General features: G+C 47.7%; 1 protein-coding gene across 2 annotated transcripts in view; it reads right to left on the reverse strand.

Annotated features, from left to right (window-relative positions):
• The window catches only part of LOC147668216 (mRNA-decapping enzyme 1B-like), a 261,966-nt gene that overhangs the window by 30,950 nt on the left and 215,199 nt on the right, over nt 1–15,817 (reverse strand). For both annotated transcript variants that reach the window (XM_086948698.1, XM_086948699.1), the window contains exon 8: nt 8,406–8,678. In XM_086948698.1, the coding sequence (XP_086804824.1) occupies nt 8,406–8,678 (273 nt within the window). The remainder of the gene's footprint in view (nt 1–8,405; nt 8,679–15,817) is intronic.

Genomic DNA, 15,817 nt, shown 5'->3' on the forward strand with positions numbered 1-15,817 from the left:
CTTCTCGCTGCGGCGCAAATATCTCCATTGCGCCACTTGCCGGTGTGAGTAGGCCTTGCCGTTGATTCATAATGGGGAAATCGGAGCCCAAGCAGATTGAGCTGACATTTGAGAAAAAAAGGCAGACGCCCAATGCAGAAGGGTCTAATGAGCAGGGGGATCAGCGTGGTGCACAGGGCAGTCAGGATGATACCGAAGACGACACCAGGACGATCCTGCTTGAACTGAGAGCCGGCATGAAATCTATAGACAGCAAAATAGATGCTCTTGCGACTGGCCTGGACGTCGTGAGAAAGAAAGTAAATAAGCATGAGCACTGCCTCGATGTGCTTGAGAACAGAGTATCTGATGAGCATGATGCACAAGCAGAGGCGCGCACGCAGTTACTCCAAATGGAGAAAATCCTCGAGGTGATAAGTGCGAAAAATGAGGATTTAGAGGCGCGCTCTATGTGCAATAACGTTCTAATTATTGGCTTATCGGAGACTACTCCGATCACCAAAATGGAGCCCTTCATTGACTGAATGCTGTGCTAGCTTTTTGGTTCTGCATTGTCCAGTGTCATGATTTAGGAGAGGACACACAGGTCCTTGGGGCCCAGACCCAAGCCAGGAGCAGCGCTTCGTCCAATAATTGCACGGTTACTTAATTACGCCAACAGGGACGCCATTTTGAGAGAGGCAAGGGCAAAGGAGCCGGTGGTGTACAAGGGGGATACTCTGTTCTTTTTCCCGGATTACACGTCGGCTGTGCAATCTGCGCGCTGGGAATTTGTGCCAGTGAAAAAATTGCTGAGGGAGGCGTCGGTGCCATATGCCATGCTCTACCCGGCAAAGTTAAAAGTAACGCATGAAGAACAACCCACTTCTTCACAGATGCAAAGTCGGCCCTGAAATTCACCAAGCATATCTGTAAGCCGAAGCCACGTAAACAGCAGGCGGTGGAGGAACCGGCTGCATCTGGGCTGGATGAAGCCGACTAGAGACAATACACCGCAGTTGATGGCTTGTTGATACATCTAGGGGCGCTCTTGCGAGCCCTACCTCTGACACTGTGGTTCTCTGTTTTGTTGAGAGGGGCGGTTGGGGGTGGGGGGCGCCTACGCTGGCCCATCATGAATGTTCCCCTTGAGTTCTGTGAGTTGACTGCCATTCGATGATACTACAACCCCCCGACCTGGGTCTGGACGGGGGTCTGACGATGATAGTTCCGGCGGCTGCACTCCGGTGCGTGTATACACTGCGGTTCCTCTTCCCCGAGAGGGTATCACCCACATGGTAGCAGTATAGAGGGAGGGGGGAGGGGGGGGGGGTATTCTCGACCTGTTGGGAGGTTGGAGTGGGAGGTGGAGGGGGAGGGGGCGTGGGTTTTGGTTGCTTTTCTAGGTTGTTTTTTTGTATGTATTAGGTCTGGCAACTCGTGCATGTTGGGGCAGGATATCTTGGTACTGCTAGTGTCGCTCTACTGCTGCTTGCGCGGCGCCCCCTCCGGGCTTTGTGATGCATATTGTGATTTTCTGGGATTTATGACTGACTAATGGCAGATAACTGTGCAATGTTGACCTGGAATGTGCGCGGCCTTAATACCCCAAAAAAGGTGAGACAGGTGATTGCGTATTTGAACAGGCACGAGATACAGCTTGCTCTGCTTCAAGAAACACATTTGACGCCACTCGTAGCGGGTGGAGTGATGAGCAGATGGGCGGGGTTCCGTCTGGCTGCATCGTACTAGTCGTATGCAAGAGGTGTGATGATACTGGTCAGGAAAGGGGTCGACTTCCAAGGGCTGTATACTTACGCGGATGAGGAAGGGAGGTGTGCAATGGTGTGTGGGGAGCTGCGAGACGCGTTGATCACGATTATTAACCTATATGGATCGATAGCGGATGACCCAGTATGTATAGATCGTATGTGTGGTAAGTTGCGAGAGTGGCCAGCCGCACCAATAGTCTGGGGAGGCGATCTGAATACCTATCTGAATGTGCAGTTAGACAAGTCAAATCCTATGTCGCATCGTACCCAGAGAGTAGCTGAGAGGGTGAAGAGGGTTATGGAAGAGTTTGGATTGTATGATGTCTGGAGAATACGGAATCCTCACAAACGGGAGGGTACGCATGCGACACCTACGCACGGCAGCTGGTCTAGGCTTGATTACAGCTGGTCGATGGTGCATTGATGGAATGGGTCAACAAGGTGATGCCGCTGGCGCGTACATTATCAGATCATAATCCAGTGAGGCTGTCCTTCCGCTATCCGAGGGGGCACCGCCCGTTCACGTGGAGGCTGCGCTCAGAGGCACTCCTTGACCCTATTTACGAGAAGACTGTGCACAACTCCATTGTACAGTACTTTGCATTGAATAAAGGCACAGTGGATTGTGCGGCGACTCTTTGGGAGGCCTTTAACACCATAAGAGGAGTGTGCATGGGTACGGCAGCAGGCATACTGCGCGATATACGACACCAACTGCAGAGAGTCAAAGAGGATGAACATAAGTTACTTACCTGTAAACTGTGGTTCTCCAGTATTGGTGTCTTTCATAGATTCACATGCTTGAATATTCCCCGTCGTCGAAGTGGGAGTCCCACGGCACATAGAATAGCAGTAATATATGCATATATACATGAAAATTACCATAATTACATTACATTGTATATATGTAATTACCATAATTACATATATACATACATATAATGCAGTAAAATATCAAAAGTTTAAAAGTACCATAGAACAGAATAGGCCCATAGAAAGCCTAAGGGAGAACTCACTTTAGTAACATATCAGTGTCATTATGTCTTTGAAATCGTAAAGAAAACAATCAGTTTGTTGGACTTCTAAAGTGAGGTGAAACCTCTTAGCAGCGCGGACCATTAAGTTATGAAAACGGTCAATGCCCACAGAAGGCGAAGCTAATGGCGACGTTGGCGGGGTTGAAGGTGTTTGAGCCCTGTAATCGTACCACTCTTGAAGGCCGTTATCATCATCATCATTCTGATCTGTGTTGTGAGGGTCTTTATCCTCATTATCCGTATCCTGCTGGGTACGCACTGGTGACCTGGGTGGAACTGGTGCAGGAATTTGAGGCTGTGGAGGAGGTTGCGGCACTGGAGAAACAGGCCTGCTATTCTATGTACCGTGGGACTCCCACTTCGATGACGGGGAATATTCAAGCATGTGAATCTATGAAAGACACCCCTAATACTGGAGAACTGAGAGTCCTGGTAAGTGAGTATGCGTTCCGGCCTGAGATGCCTAAATTAGCTTGAATACAAGAACTGATCCAGGATTATGACTCCCTCGCCGAGTCGGAGATCAAATATTTATCCCGTAGACATACAGCTAGGCAGTATGGCGAAGCGGGGAGACCGGGTCGTACGTTGGCGTTTAAGATCAAAGAACGTCATGACCAGCAACGCATAGACAGGACAGTGGATGACACAGGGATTGAGCATTTTGCTCCGTAAGCTATTACCGAGCAGTTCCGTGTGTTCTATGCTGATTTATACGGCAAGAGAGGTTCACTACCGGCGGAGGATTTCTATAGTTATCTGGAAGATGTTGCATGCGCTTGACTGTCCGATGCGCAGCTTCAATATCTCTGCCTTCCCATAGACGAGCAAGATATAAAATTGGCTATAGCGGCGCTGCCAAATGGTAAGGCACCAGGGCCGGACGGGCTCACAGTGGAATTTTACAAAAAATACTCGGATCTGTTAGCGCCGCATCTGTTGGAGGTTTATGCAGAGGCGCATGAAGAGGGGATACTGCCCCCTTCGCTGCGGGAGGCACTAATCGTCACTCTGCTCAAGAAAGACAAGCCGCCAGTACGCTGTGAGTCGTACCGCCCGTTGTCATTAATTAACACCGATGCCAAGATCCTGGCAAAGATCCTTGCAACTAAATTGCAGCAGCTGCTACAGGGGCTGATACTACCTGATCAGTCTGGATTTGTCCAAGAACGTTCCACCTCACACAATCTGCGTACACTCTTTTAGATGTTTCATGTATTAGAACCCACTTTAGAAGCGGCGGCGGTGCTGCTGGACGCCGCAAAGGTGTTCGACTCAGTGAAATGGCAATACGTACCGGGTGCTACGCCGTATGGGGTTCCCTTCAAAGTTTATACTGTGGATAGAGGTGTTGTACACAACTCCGACGGCGAGAGTACGAGTGGGCGGGATCACGTCTGAGGCGTTGAACATCGAACGAGGTACTAGGCAGGGCTGCCCTCTGTCGCCATTGCTGTTTGCAATTATCCTAGAACCACTGGCCTGTGTCATACGGCAGCGGCACAGGGAATTCGCACTGTAAATGTAAATGTATTGGCATTTATATAGCGCACTACTTACCCGTAGGGTCCCAAGGCGCTTCGACCGCTGCGAAACCCTTCCTGGCTTCCCTGAGAGATGGTCCCTTAATGGGTATCTCCAGGGTGAGACCAGGCATCCCCGGCGGTCTGGTGGGGCCGTTAGTGAAGATGAGGCAAGCTAATGCCCAGAGTTGCCGAGTGTGATCGCTGATCAGAGTGGGCACCGAGGTGAGAGAATTATCGAGTCCGCTGACCCTGGTCCAGAAACCTGCCGCGCCGGGAATCGAACCCTGAACTTTAACCACCGGCCGGTCGCAATATCAATGTATGCGGACGATATGGTTCTCTTCGTGCGTGCGCCATCTAGATATCGGTTGCGACTATTGCGGCAATATGTGCGATTGGACCTCATCTCTGGTCTACAGATAAACTGGAAGAAGTCCTATATAATCCCGCTCACGGCTGGAACTATACAGCCCGGATTAGAATTCCCCCTAATGTGGTCTGAGGACCCGGTCAAGTATTTAGGAGTGTGGGTACACCGAGACCCCACTGTTGTGGTCAGGGAAAACTATGGCAAAGCATGCTCGAAGCTGGAGGCCCTGGTCGAGACTTGGATTTTGTTGCTGTTGTCACTCGCGGACCGCACTGCTATAATTAAAATGGTTGTGTTACCCAGGTTTCTTTACTTATTTGTGAATGTGCCGATAGTGCTACCCATGGCATTCTTCAGAACGCTTCGCGGCCGGCCACTTGTTGGGACTGGTCTGGGGGGCAGGGCTGCGCGGGTGCAATGGTCGACCCTCACCAAGAGCTACGAGAGGGGGGGCTTTGCAGCACCGGATTTTTACGCATACTACCTCAGTGCGCAGGCCAAATACCTCTACTATTGGTACAAGCCACAAGCATTTACGCCGCATGTTGCCGTGGAGGAGGGGGGACACCGCCCCAATCCCGCTTCATAGCGTGATTACCCACCACTCGTGCGGTACTCCGAAGTCAGAGATCAATGCGGTAGACGCTACGATCTCGGCCTGGCAGAGGATTGGGAGGTTGGCGCAGAAATTGCCACTGTACGCGCCGGCTATGTGTCTAGAGCATCCTGCGCATCGCTCGGTTACTCATGAGGTGCCGTCAATGAGAGTGCTCAAGTAGGCGGGTATCTCACATGTGTGTGATGTTTACCCCAGTGGCACTTTCGTGGAGCAGGAGGACTTGCAACATATTACTAACCAGTCGCTCCTCTTCCGCTTTGCGATACACAGATTGCGGGACACAATCCCACTTTTCTGGCTGAGGCCCCGGGATTATTGTCTTTGCAGTCGGTTATTACTGTCCCCAGTAATAAGAGGATGATATCCAATCTGTATAAACTCATTAAAGATGAAACAGTAGATGTGGTGGACAAGAGCTGGACTAAATGGAATGATTGTCTGCCTGCGGCTATCTCAGAGGATAATTGGAAGCACATTTGCTCGTTAATGGGGACACTCTGTATGAATGACAACCTTAAGATCATTCACTTTAAGTATATACATCAGGTATATTACACTCCGGCACGTCTGTTCCGGTATGGGCTTCGTGAGTCGGCGAGATGCGATAGGTGTGGAAGAGACTATGCAGACTTCATGCACTTGGCCTCGCACTGTGAGAAGGTGGCAGACTTCTGGGCCTCAGTGGTTGGTTGCTTGCGCGAAATGCTTGCGTTAGATCTCCCTTGCTCCCCTCTAGTATGTCTTCTGTGTTGTGTGCCGCATGTGAGAGGGGTGAGAGGCACTTTGGTGCGCTTGGCACTGCTACTGGCTGCCCGCAGGGTAGCGATCACATGGGGAAAGGGGCGCAGACCTGTGGTCAAGGCGTGGCTGACCGACCTGGTGTACTGTCAAGATAATCTCATCATAAAGGCGGGGGAGCTGCCCACCAGGTCGAGGCCGAGAGATATAGGCGAACCACTGAGATTGTATCTGCTGAATAAGAATGAGTGAGCTATGTGTAGGAGTGGAGTGCCATGGGGGGGGGTCGTTGTGCGCTGTGTATGGTAGAAGGGATCCTTTAACGAGAGTGGCAAGCAGTGGACACGAATCAAGGGCGCTTGGACTGCAAGAGGCCTAAGACACACTAATCGCAGTAGCTGCGAGATTGTATTTGTGTTACCTGTTTTGTGGTTTCTTTAGCGCTTCTCCTTTAGATCTTCCATTTTGGATTCTACTGTTTATTTGTCTGGACATGTCAGTGACACCACTAAGATATACGATAGTGATGTAAGACTCAAATGTTGATAAATGTTGCTCTTTTGGTAAATATCACACGACTATATGATGGCGATTATGTGGGAGGAGATGTTTGTATTTGTTTCCTTATTACATGTATCCTTTTCTTTTAACTTTGGGAGAAAAAAAAAACACATTTATTCTGCACTAAAAATGGCTTAAAGTAAAGCCTCAAAAATAACAGTGTAGTTTTCTTCTGTGTGCTTACCAGTGGCAAATGGATGCCAGCTCATAAAATGCCTAACAGCCTGACTATTTTGATGCGCAATAAGTTTTTCTTCATGTAAGTTCAGAAGAGATGTAAGGTCTTAAATGGTGTGGTCCTTCCGCTCAAGCTGGTAAATTGGCACTTACCTGAGCCTACCTAAGGAGCAAGGAATATCTACCAGAGATCTGTTCGCAAAACACTGGAAACGTTTCAGCTCCTTGTATAAAGAATGCTCGGCCTTAGATATTAGGCAGACTACCAACCTATGTCCCTGCCTGCCTAGCTTCAGGGCAAGAGATGAAGACTAGTCTATATGGATAGACAGGTGTTCAACAACCAACACCAAGAGACCAGTCAGGTAGTGTGCACTTTACAAATGTTGTAAGTCAGTCATGGGGGCATATCTTTTGAAGTACCTTGTTAAAGAGGGATTTAACAAAGCAATTATCTAAAATTTGCCTTAGAGTCCCAGGCAATTTTTCTCCCCATTCTGCCATGTTCCATGCAACTGTTTTCTTTTTGCCTCTATTTTGTTATTTTAATTTAGTGTCATAATTCCTCTAATGTAACCTTACCAAGAATCACAATTTCATCAGTATTTTTCAATTGTAACTTTTCTAAGTGTTGTATGTAAAGGTCATCAATGCCTATTAGGTGCAGCTGATCTATAGTAAAATGTTAAACAAAAATTGCCGGTGTAAATATATTGATACTGAGGAGAGATGGTCTGTCAATAGAAGCTGAAGGCTGAAAAAGCACATTATTAGTTCAACTAGTTCTTATATATCCTTATGGGGCTAGGGCACTGTCAAACACGTGGTGGCAAACTCACCTGTGAATCCATCTACTCAACTGGAAAATGCATACTGTGTGATATGATTCTTAATTCTTTGGCACATTTGAATTAGGTTAAAAGAACAACCTTAGTGACATATTTGTACAATTTATTTACACTTGTGGTTTAAACTCCTTTCTTAGTGACCGAAAATATGTTCTGTAAGGCACTACTTTTACAAAGCACTGTCAGATTCCTACGGGGCATGCACATTTCTAAACAGCTTGGGCAATTCTTCGAAGGGACAACTAATTTTCTCTAACCAGCATATACTATGCCAGTGACCATCTCTCAACTAAGCAACAAGCATTCAAGTGGCAAAACCGAGACGGGCAGAAAAACAGATAGGCAGATTTTAGGAATTCCCTGAATATAAGCCTGAGAGCACCGCCACAGATTTCAACACACTATTGACAAAGATGAAGCACACATCTGGTTGGTTTCTTGGATTCTAATTACCAATTAATTCACTAACATACACCATTGCTCTGTAAAGGACAGAAGGTGACATGCGTAGCCATAGAACACGCACATGGATTCATTAAAAGTGACCCACATAAAAATACTCCATGTTATTGTTTGTCATATAAATATGACTGCTAGAAGAATTGGGAATCTGTTAATAGATTGGTGCATCAATTAAAACAGCAAGTGGCAACTTTGAGACAATTATTGTTTGAAAAATACAGTTCGCCTAAAGAGGAGACTTCTGCATAACCTTAAGAAAAACCGGAAAAAACGGGTTCAGACAAGGCTCAAATTGAAAAAATTCCTCACCAGTTACCTGAATAAGATGTACGAGTGTTTCCTGCAGTTGTAGCTTGGTCAGCACTCCACGGTTCACACAGTTATTGCTGGCACAGTTGACAACAGAGTGTTCGGTGCCCTGCAAAGGCAGGAGCAGGCTGGCCGGTCCCAGCGTGGATTCATTCATGGTTAACGGCATCCTCCCGCTGGTGCTGGTCTTTGGCTGAGATGATACTGAGTGAGTGAACACCATGGGAGACATCAGTAGTGCTGGGGCAATGGTGGCTGGAATGCGCTGAGGTGAGATGACCTACCATGAAAAACAGCATCAGTGAAGACAGAAATAAAAAATGCTCATTTGACCCAATTTTGTAGCTCCACACTGCTCAAATATACAGAGGGGCGACGATACACAACAGTTCCACAGCAAGTTTAGCACAGCAGAGAGCTTCTTCTAACAGAGCTAACAGTAGTCATCTTTTCAAGTAAGTGGGGGTTTTATACACAAGGAAATCAGCTACTTAATACGAGAAGTGCACTCATACGCACAACTATTGAAAAACAAATGTGAGGTTTGGAATAAAGTGGACAATAAAAAGAGGTTAGCAGATGGCTCTGCATAAATCTAGTAGTTTCAATTACTACTTTTGAGAGAATCTGAAATTCAAAGGTGGAAAAGCTCCCACATCTAGAGACCCTAGCAAAACTCCTAATCATCAAAGAAACTGGTAAATTGGTTATTCTCAGGGTATAGAATAGGCGCTACAAGCATTAATGTAGAAAAGGATTTGTAGGAAGGTAAGATCCTTATAGCATCGTTACCCCCACTTTTTGCCTGGTGTCAGTGTGTTTTTGACTAGTCTGACTGGGAGCCTGCAAATCAGGACTCCAGTCACTGCACTTTCACCTTAAATTTGACTATGGTAAGTAGGACTGTACATCCATAATTGGCGTTCCAGTGTAAGTCCCTAGTGTATAGTACTAAGATACCCCAGGTTTAGGTACACCAGGGGTCTCCATTAGGCTGCAGCATGATTTGTATCACCCATGAGAGACCTCTCAAACTAGGACTACATGCCTGCCATTACAGCCTGTGTGAGTTGGAGCTTGTACCTCTCATGACAGATATAGGTTTCCTTATATCGGAGGTCACTACACTTAAAACCTATAAGGCACCTCTATGGCAGGCCTTTCAGACCTAAAGACAATGCACAGTTATAAGTGTGAGGGTGCCCCTGCATGAGCAGGACCCCCTGCAAACCCTGGAGTTGATTCTCCGTGCTTTATAAGTGAGGTCAGCCTTTTTGATACATACAGTGAACATCAGTCATTACGAGATGTCTAACTATATAGTGGCTGCAACAAACCCAGTCTTGTTTGGTATCAAACATGTTGGAATCATACCCAAACACTGATTCCAGTGTTGGAAGAATGATCCCAGGTACTGGTGGGCTCCCCTGGGGTACCTTGAGGTACTCCCAGTTACAGTCTTTCAGGTTCTGACAGCAAGCTGGTGCTGCTGCTGACCAAAGAAACTATTCTGCCCTCCTACTGCTGAGCCAAGCTCGAGCAGAGGAAGGCAGAACAATAGGTTTTCTGATGCAGTAATGTGTGGCCACCTCCCCAGACAGGACTTAAGTGTATTGGGCTGGGGTGGGGGCACTTGCCAGCGCCACCAGAGTGCTCTGAAGGGCACATTTGGTGCCCTCCTTGCATACTCCAGTTTGAACTAGTACAGTGAGCCCTTGGCTCTCGCTCTGGCGTGAAAATGGACGAAGAACATGGAAGTATCCTACTTTCTGTACAGTCCCTTCTCTGGGAGGGACCCCTAAGTCGTCCTAATCCCTTTTCTAGGGAATTTAAGGACTTACCTGTCGGTGGGTCCTCAGATTCATCTTGGGACAAGACTCTACCCTGACAGCACGTCACTCTTCGACCATCAGGGCACTTGGACTTCGCCTGGAATCTAGACTGCATCAAGGAAGACTACTGTTTTGCAAGTCTTCTTAGTCGTCTGTGCTTTTTCCAGTATCTCTAACAGACCTGGGGACCTCAAGGACACCCAAAGTAATCTCCCTTGGAGTAAAGGAGTCACTCCCCTGCATCTGCAGGCACCGGTCTGCCGCTCCTGACGACCCACAGACTTTGAAAGGCTCAACAGCACAGGGGGTGGTCTTCAACCCCCCTCATTGGAACCGCTGGGACCAAACCTCTGTGCACCACGTCGACTTGCAGCTGTCCAGACTTGTTGCCTCTGCACTCCAAGTACAGTATATTCACTGCATCCTCTGCACAGTGGGCCTTCCTTCTTTGTGAGCTGCTCGAGGTCCTCTTGCAACTCATGTGCCTTTGACCTGTGGGTCCTCGTGATGGTCTTCTGCTTCAGTGGGCTTCCCTGTTTTCTTGGGGCCTGCGTTGACTCTCCTGCATGTGGTGAGTACATTGGACCTTGCTCCTTCTTTGCTTTCCAAGCCCGTTGCAGCTGCCAAGGCTTGTTGGTGCTCCCACCAGACACCGACCTCATGGTGTCATGTGGATTGGTTTTGCCTTCGCACTGTGTTATGTTAGCGTGAGCTTATTAGAAGTTTAAAGGCCATTTTCCTTTTCTGCAGCCTCTGCACACGGCACATTTTGTTATTAAAGCTTTTCGCCTAGTAGAATATTTTGCTTCACGCGAGAATATTATGTTTGCTTATAATTTCAGCCTTGCTTGGTAAGCTATGTCTGTACAGTGGGTGCCGAGGCTTTCAAGGTTATTTCAACACAGTGCTTGTTGTTCGGTTTGATCAGCGCACAGTCTAGACATAATACATATACAGCTGTGGCCAACTCTGGGTTTTAGGCGCGATTAATAATGCACTGCACAGAGCATGAATTACATACTTGATGAATATTCGCATGCAGAGAGTTGGTGCAGGAGATGATGTGATCCATTTCTGCTGAGACCAGAGGTTTGGGCCCGCCCTTCTAAACCCAAAGAGACCTTCTGTAAATATATATTATGCTATACTAGCAAGGGAGGGTAAACTGGGGTTCTATTTAGACCTTTTCCCTTTAGCATTTTAACATGCTTTCTCCCTTTGTATTTTATGGAATAGTAACTATGCTGCTAACCTTGTTCCTTATAAGGTTTGCTTGTATTAGCTAAGATACTGCACTTGAGAACACTGCATTAGAAATAAATATTTCAACCTTCCACGTATCATTTACTCCTCGTTCTGGACTGATATGTTAGTAGAACGAAAGTGTGTTCAGGGATCCACATTACGGGAGGTGTTCTAAGTCCATGTTCTGGGTTGTCTAAACATTGGGGGTGTGTAAGAACCAATGAGACACTGATTTCTAGTCTGGTAGGGGATTTTGGATGCTAAGGTGAGTTTTGGCACACCCTAATTCACAGAGGTTCCAAGTCTCTATGCAGAGTTCTGTGTAGGAGCAGAATCCCTGCGACATGGCGCCCAACCGTTGGTGGTCTTATTACATGACACTTGAGTAGTACTTGTATCAGTCCTTAACACACTTCACTATTGTTTCCGGTAGACAGTGGTGTCGGACAAACCTACCTATACTTGCATAGGTCTTTTCAAGCTTGATTCTTTCAAAACGGTTTCCTTGAATTACTACCCAGTTGTGCTACAGTTTTTATAGTATCTTTTCCTTTCTGTGTCACTATGGCCGCGGTGGACATTGCGCAACAGTCGCATTGCGGTGCGCAATCACTTGCAGAATTATAATGTCCCCTTGGATGGCATGGCTGTCATTATGGTAGTGAGTGCAGAGGTGGCTTACCCGTATGAAATATTTTACTCGTGGGTGACCTTCCCGGCTGTGAACGCAAATACTACTGTGTTCGACATGTACACTCCCACTATAGTGCCACAGGACTATGCTCCATATAGGACACAGGAAGTTCCGATTAACGCTTGGCAGCACTGAGTTTGGTTTAATGGCGTCCTACCCCACTCTTTGGCAGCACAGAGGTTAGGTCCGTTGTCCATTCCAGGCGCAACTTGGCCTGTTTTGGCTGGATTTACACCTCATCCTCAACACGGGGCGCGTTCCCTTGCTGATATAAGACGACTACATGTAGTTGCAATTAGCGTGATTAGGTCGTTAGTACAATACATTACCCGCAATCTCCCGGGCGGGGCCCCAGGTGTTGGGGCGTTTCCAGCTGGACAGGGCGGAATGAAGCTTAGTCCTGTGATGGTGAACGCTGTGATGGGCAAGCGCCCCCAGAATAAGGATGATTTTCCTTTGTGGCTTGCAGAGAAGTTTGACCAGCTGGAAGCGGTATTGCCTAACACGGGTCCTGGAGAAAAACACAGGATTCTGACTATTAGCATGCCTAAAGACTTGATCCCAGAAGCTGGTGACTGAGTCATGGGGTAAGATCTTTGCGGCAGTGTATACGAGGTGCTTCGATACACCGACAATGACTGTCCTTCCGACGGTCGTTAAATGTACAGGAATTTATATATGTACAGGAATTTATATAGCGCAAATCACCAACCGGTCTCTAAGCGCTTGCTTAGGGAACCCGTCCTGGTATTCCCCTGTGAGATAACCCCGGCAGGGTATCTGCAAGGTGAAAGCCAGCCATCCCGCTGCGAGGGGCCGTTGTGGAGGTTAAGCAAGCTATTGCCCAGAGTCGCAGAGTGTGAACCCGTGAATTGGAGTAGGCACCGGAGCGAGAATTGTCGAGTCCATGGACATTTTAGGACTCAAGACCCCGCCAAGCTGGGAATTGAACCCTGGTCCCGGGCTGATCTCTGCTTTCAGGTCTGCCTCCTCTAACCAGTGAGCCACACTTCTCCACTAAGCGTGTTCAAGATGAGCACGGACCTGAGGCAGCGGTTGAATTGGGTATGCGCCTATGTGGCAGTTTTGACGTAGTTTCCAATCTCGTACCTGCAAATGTCAAGGGAGATGCAGTGAGCTTTCAGGTGTCTAATGCTTTGCAGGCTGTACCCGATGCCGATAAACCCCGACAGTTACCGAGAATTATTGTGGCAGCTTATAAGACCGTGGGCCGCAATAGTTTGGGAGTCAAGCCATTTTCCACTAATGAGAAAAAGAAACCCCAAGGGCTGAAGTCAGTGACTGACGAACAGCCCAAGGCTAAAAAGCAAAATTGGCCCAAAAAACAAAAACAGGCTAAACAACAACAGCAGAAACAGGAGTCTCGTCCTGCATCTCTAGTGCCTGCGTCTACAGAACGTGTTTATGACTTGCGCTATCGCGCGACGATAAAATCACTGATCTTTTTCAGGTTTCTGAACAACGCTCTCCTCGTTCTTTTCAGGACTCATCGGCCTCATTGACCGGTGGTGGAGGAGGCGCAGAGGTCGGGGTGGCCAGCAGGGACGCGACCAGCCCCGCCTGACAGACAGTAAAGGCAAGCAGGAGGATTCAACACCAAAGAGACCCCAGTTTAAGAAAAAGAAAGTTGCTGCTTTAACAGCGAGATATGCCACAAATAGTGAGAACACGGCTTCGGAATCAGACATGGGCTCTGACCTTGCTGGACAGCACGGCGGAGATTACCATAGTGCGAGAGGCCCTGCGTCCGCTACTGAAGGTGACAGCGACTGACCAATATGTTGTTGTGGAGACAGCTGATACTAGAGTAGCTCCCCCTGATAGACTTTACAACATAGTCCCTTTAATTGAAGGGGACATACAGCGTAACATCAAAGGGGTATTTTGGGAAAATCTTACGACTATCTATGATATGTTGTTAGCGGAGGCTGACTGGCACCCCCCTTTTGTGCTCGCAGCTCCGAGAGGGGAGGAGGTAATCCTCCCTAGTTTCGCACACACGGTCTCGAAAGAGCATGCGCTGAATTTTTCAGAAGAGTGGGCTAAGGCTCTTGCGCCGGCTCTGTACCGTACACAGTGTGGTTGGGATAAATTTTCCCCACACCACGAGATTCCTTTGCGGTCTATGCCACAGCCTCAACCTCAATATCCCATCCGACGTGAAGCTAAGGCTTCCGTCGCAGAAATCCTTGAACAACTGGAATATCAAGGTGTGATTAAAACTTGTGTGTCACCGATGAATAATCCTCTTTTTACTGTGACCAAGCAGGGCGGTTTGTACCATTTGGTATTGGATTACCGGCATTTAAACTGGCATTGCCGTACCGGTGCAGTACAGAATACCCACGGCTCTGCTCTTGTGGATGGTCTTGTGCGGAAACGGTTTAAAACCACACTTGACATTTCCAACGTTTTTTTTGCCCATAATTTGGATGGACTGAGTTCCCAATGGACCAGTTTTACCTGCGGCTGCAAACAGCTCCAATGTAAACGCTTAGCGATGGGCTATAAGAATAGCCCAGGCGTGTTTGCTGCCCGTATAGTCTCTCTCTTAGAGAGGATAGACACTGATCCGTGTTCGTATGTGGATGACATTTATCTCAGACGAGCTTTGGGCGCATCTGTGTCGCGTTGACCGCATAATTTGTAACTTTGCGGACTTTGGTTACAAGTTCAACTTTGCAAAGTCTCACATTGCAGAGTACACAGTGTTGTTCCTGGGCTATGAGCCCAACAATGAAGGTCGAGGATTGGCTCCTCACTTCTTGGAGAAATGCGCACAACTGAGCGCTCCTACAACTCTGAAAAAATTACAGTCCTTGCTAGGATTTTTGAATTTCGGGCGTACATATATTCCTGAATATGCCCAGCGTATCAAACCTTTGTATGCTTTGATACAACCTACTTTTACCAAATCTTGCTGGCTGCCAGAACATTCAGCTATTTTGCAATCTTTGCAAGCTGGTCTTCTAGAATCTAAATTCTTACTGACTCGTGAAAACCACACCAACCTGGTGATAAGGATCATCCCTGGGGTGGTGGGTTTTACGTACCTTACTTTTAACGAAGGAGACAGTACCTGTTGTTTACAAGTCACACTTGTACACTTCGGCTGAAATGCGGTTTTCCTCTGTGAAAAAAGTTGACAGCAGTGCAAATGGCGATTCTTAAGCAACGTGCACTGTCGCAGGGAAAACGCATGTTGGTTGTTACCCCACTTCCTGCATTAGAGGCAGTGACGAAAGCCAGTGTACCAAATTCTAAAGCTTTGCACCCATGGTGGATACAATGGGCAGCATCATTGACATCTCCGGATGTCACGTTTATTTTTTATGGCTCCTTACAGTCGCAGGAATTTTTGCTGTATGAATTTGTTCATCCTGCCCCTTTGGCTATGCGGCCTTTGGAGGACTTCCATTGCATCATATCCACTGATGGTTCAGCGCAGGATGCGCATGGGTATAAGCATGCATATGTTTCCGCTTGCGCTATTGTGGTAGGTGCCATGATGAATGAGGAGTTCAAGTCCAGGGTCGTGCACACGCAGACTCTAGGGGACTGCACCGCACATTTGGCAGAGCTTCGTGCTCTGATGCTTGCATTGGAGTACGCTAATCCTAGTGTGAC

This window comes from Lissotriton vulgaris, unplaced genomic scaffold (assembly GCF_964263255.1).
Source record: "Lissotriton vulgaris unplaced genomic scaffold, aLisVul1.2 SCAFFOLD_214, whole genome shotgun sequence".
Taxonomy (NCBI): Eukaryota; Metazoa; Chordata; class Amphibia; order Caudata; family Salamandridae; genus Lissotriton; species Lissotriton vulgaris.